Source organism: Folsomia candida, unplaced genomic scaffold (assembly GCF_002217175.1).
Source record: "Folsomia candida strain VU population unplaced genomic scaffold, ASM221717v1 Fcan01_Sc005, whole genome shotgun sequence".
Taxonomy (NCBI): Eukaryota; Metazoa; Arthropoda; class Collembola; order Entomobryomorpha; family Isotomidae; genus Folsomia; species Folsomia candida.
Window position 1 is genome coordinate 7,198,050 of NW_019091197.1, and position 3,153 is coordinate 7,201,202.

General features: G+C 37.8%; 1 protein-coding gene across 3 annotated transcripts; it reads right to left on the reverse strand.

Moving 5' to 3' along the window:
- Window positions 1-454: 454 nt before the first annotated feature.
- Window positions 455-2,925, reverse strand: LOC118435534. 3 transcript variants are annotated; one of them, XM_035851713.1, is made up of 7 exons: window positions 2,461-2,925; window positions 2,188-2,397; window positions 1,780-2,100; window positions 1,488-1,702; window positions 1,206-1,374; window positions 1,030-1,135; window positions 455-954 (listed from the first exon to the last, which is right to left on the reverse strand). In XM_035851713.1, exons 1-7 carry the CDS (start codon window positions 2,663-2,665, stop codon window positions 888-890), a joined length of 1,293 nt encoding a protein of 430 aa, XP_035707606.1. In that variant the 5' UTR covers window positions 2,666-2,925; the 3' UTR covers window positions 455-887. The 3 variants fall into 3 exon arrangements, with proteins under 3 accessions (XP_035707606.1, XP_035707605.1, XP_035707604.1); XM_035851712.1 differs by having other exon boundaries at window positions 1,030-1,132; window positions 2,188-2,925; XM_035851711.1 differs by having other exon boundaries at window positions 2,188-2,925.
- Window positions 2,926-3,153: the final 228 nt, after the last annotated feature.

A 3,153-nucleotide genomic window follows, 5' to 3' on the forward strand; every position in this document is an offset into this window, starting at 1 on the left:
TACATGCCCTGGGGAAGGTTTGTGTGAAGTTTGACCTCAGTGGGCCTTATGGTTCCTTGATAAGCGAAGTAGAAAGGTAGGCACCGGGTGCCAAGAAATGTAATGCTTTCACCATACCATTACATGTTCAGAAATTCTAAAAACTGCCTAAATCGAGTACTTTAGACCCAATGAACAGGTTTCTGGGTTAAAGCACCAGAAAATTAAATAAAGTGTTTTGCAGCGGCGATTTTTGATGGAACTCGTCCTATTCGAAATTTGGGTATTTGCCAATAACAGAACTTACCGTATAGTCCCAAACTACCACCATACGTACTTGGAACGTGCTATTAAGGGTAACTCTGAACCTTAACTATTTTTTCGGCGCTTATCTGCTTCCGGGTACTATCGACCTAAAAATTAAGAAAAAATGTGCTTACTTTATTTCAGGATAATTATTATGTACCCAGCCTGCACAAACACGAGATTAACATGAGTTTTGAACGAGTTTGGTGACCCCAGTATTCGTGTTAAACACGTATGAAACTGGTAGAGAGCTGGTGTTAAACTGGGGGCAAGTGTCGCTCTTTTTAACGTATCTAACTCGTTCTTTACACGTGTTCCAAGAACGAGTTTCACACCACATCGACGAGATTTACCCCAGTAAAACACGTATTTAGCCACGAGATTTACCCCAAAAAAACACGTATTTAGCCACGAGATTTACCCCAAAAAAACACGTATTTAGCCACGAGATTTACCCCAAAAAAACACGTATTACAACATGAAAATTTACGTTCACGATTTTTATTTCTTTATAACTTCTATATTATTCTACAAATTTAGACAATTAAATGAAGATGAATTTAGAAGGTACCAAAAGTAAATTAAAATTTATAGAGTATAAATTAATCGTCGGAGTTGAATCCAGCAATGACGGATGGATGATTTGCATTGGATTTTGCCAAGCGTTTCCTGCTTAAGCAGTTGAAAATGTTTACAATTCTTAATTTTAAAATTACATATAAATAAATCCTGCTGTCTTCGTACCTGTCAGATTCAATACGTTTATTGGAATTCTTTAGCCAATCTTTAATAGCGTTTGAAATCTCGTCGTCGCCAGCGTCGCTCAATTTCGGGATTCCATGAATCGCTTCTGAAAAAGAGTGACCAGTTACAAAAATTTATCTTACACACTAAAGTAGTAACATATTCATGAAAACTACCAAAAATAATGTGTTTCATCAAAGACTTCGAAAAAGCTGTCTTTTCTCCTCTCGAACCAATCCAGTTATATGAAGACGCATACGTATCCGTCAACAATTTCGACAGTATCCGCTGAGTAGCCTTCTGTGCCGTCTTTGTCGCACCTAGGCCCCTCTGCAGTTCTCGAATCTGAAAAATAAATACATAAATAATTAATACTGTATCATTAGCACTAACACCAGCAGCGATGCATTTATTACTTATCAAAGTAATTATCAAATATGTTGCACGTAATATTCTACCAATGTGTTCCTGGATTCCGTCGCAAAATCTTCGAGTTTTTTTAAGTCGGAATCGCAATCCACAGGTAATAATCCAGCTGGCAACGTATTTAAACTTTGACCACCACCCTGTCCGTTCAAATTGCAGCTATTGAGCAAGGCGTCCACACATTCTTGTAGTTGTCGCAATTGGGCTTTCACAACATTCATTTGTCTAACCATCCAGTTTTGAAATTCTGCAGAAAAATATTTACAAATCTTTAGCTTAATAAGACCGTGTCGAGTCGCGTTATTCAAATAATAAATTTCTTACCTATATTTGCAGAGATTTCCTGATTTATCTCGACCTGCGTGTCGATCTCCACGCTATGGTTGCTCGAAACATTGACCAATTCACCGGTACAATGTTGACGCAGCATGTTATTTGGGGAGAGGTCTCTCATTTGACCATGTGGTGATGGGGAGTGGAGTTTGTTAAAGGTCAATGAATTTGCTGACCTGGAAGTAATTTCCTCATTTTCTTGCTGTGAATGGGAATCACTTACTGGTGGTGAGTGACGCGGTAGATGAATAGAGCTGCCTGATTCATGGTCATCTTGACGGTCTGAACGTTGCGATATACCTCCAACTAAAGCTAAATACCAGTAGAATGTGCAATTATACATAACAGAATAAGCAGACGGAGCAACAAATTATATGATTTCACATTATGATGACTAACCAAAATATTGTGGTGGGGGCGGAATTGAAAAATTCGGCTTTGATGGTATTTTAGTAAGTCCATCCTCTCTCTCCGAATCGCTTGACTCTTCCTGACGCTGACTTTTCTTGTGACGTTGCCCACGACCTGTCACTTCGAAATCACTTTCAAATTCCGGTTCGGTTTCATCCAAGGCTTTGCCAAGCTGACTCTTGGCTTGTTGGTATGATTCTGAATAGAAAATAAATTTATTTTGTAAATATTTTTCACGACTACAATAAAAAGGAGACTCACCAAATATTTTACCTCCTCCAACAACCTTCACGTCGAATGATAACCATTGTTTACTTGGATTGTCTCCACCCATAGCGGCCTTCAATTGGCGTTCGGTAGATTTAAACGGCGGCCACCAGCATTTATCTCTTGATGGTGACAACCAATTTATTGGGATAATCTCTATCTCGTTAGTTTCAATAAAATTTACTATAGAAAATCGCATGGTAAAAAGTCACTGGATTGCACTGTGAATTAGAGGATAACAAATTAATTCTGTTTCCAGTGGAAGAAGTACACACTTTGTTTCAACTAAATTAAGGTCAAATCTTCTTATATTACTCAATTCTTTCACAATTTGCACACCAATTAAAGATGATGGACACGGAGAGTGAAAAAAATCTTCGCTTCTTTTAAACTTTTTCCCAATTATTTCTGGAGGAGAAGATCGAACAAAATAGTGGATTTTTATAACACTTCCGTCTTTTAACTTGCAAATATTATTCCCTGGTTTGTCTGATAGTTCAAAATTGGTAAATTTGCACACTCTAAAACACTCAGATCTCTCACTTGAATTAGTTTCAACCTGGCAAAATTTTAGTTGTTCATATTTTTCAACGTGGTCAGCCAACTCAACTTCTTCTCTTTCCATCAACCGCCGGCAAACTTGTTGCAAGGGGTAAGATGGAGATCTGACCAATCTCTTTATTTGTT

Coding starts and splice junctions, on each gene's coding strand:
- LOC118435534 (XM_035851711.1), bottom strand. CDS start 2,665: ATGCGATTTTCTATAGTAAATTTTATTGAAACTAACGAGATAGAGATT. Junction 1,375..1,487: donor CGGAATCCAGGAACACATTG/GTAGAATATTAC, acceptor TTTATTTTTCAG/ATTCGAGAACTGCAGAGGGG. Junction 955..1,029: donor AAACGTATTGAATCTGACAG/GTACGAAGACAG, acceptor CTGCTTAAGCAG/GAAACGCTTGGCAAAATCCA.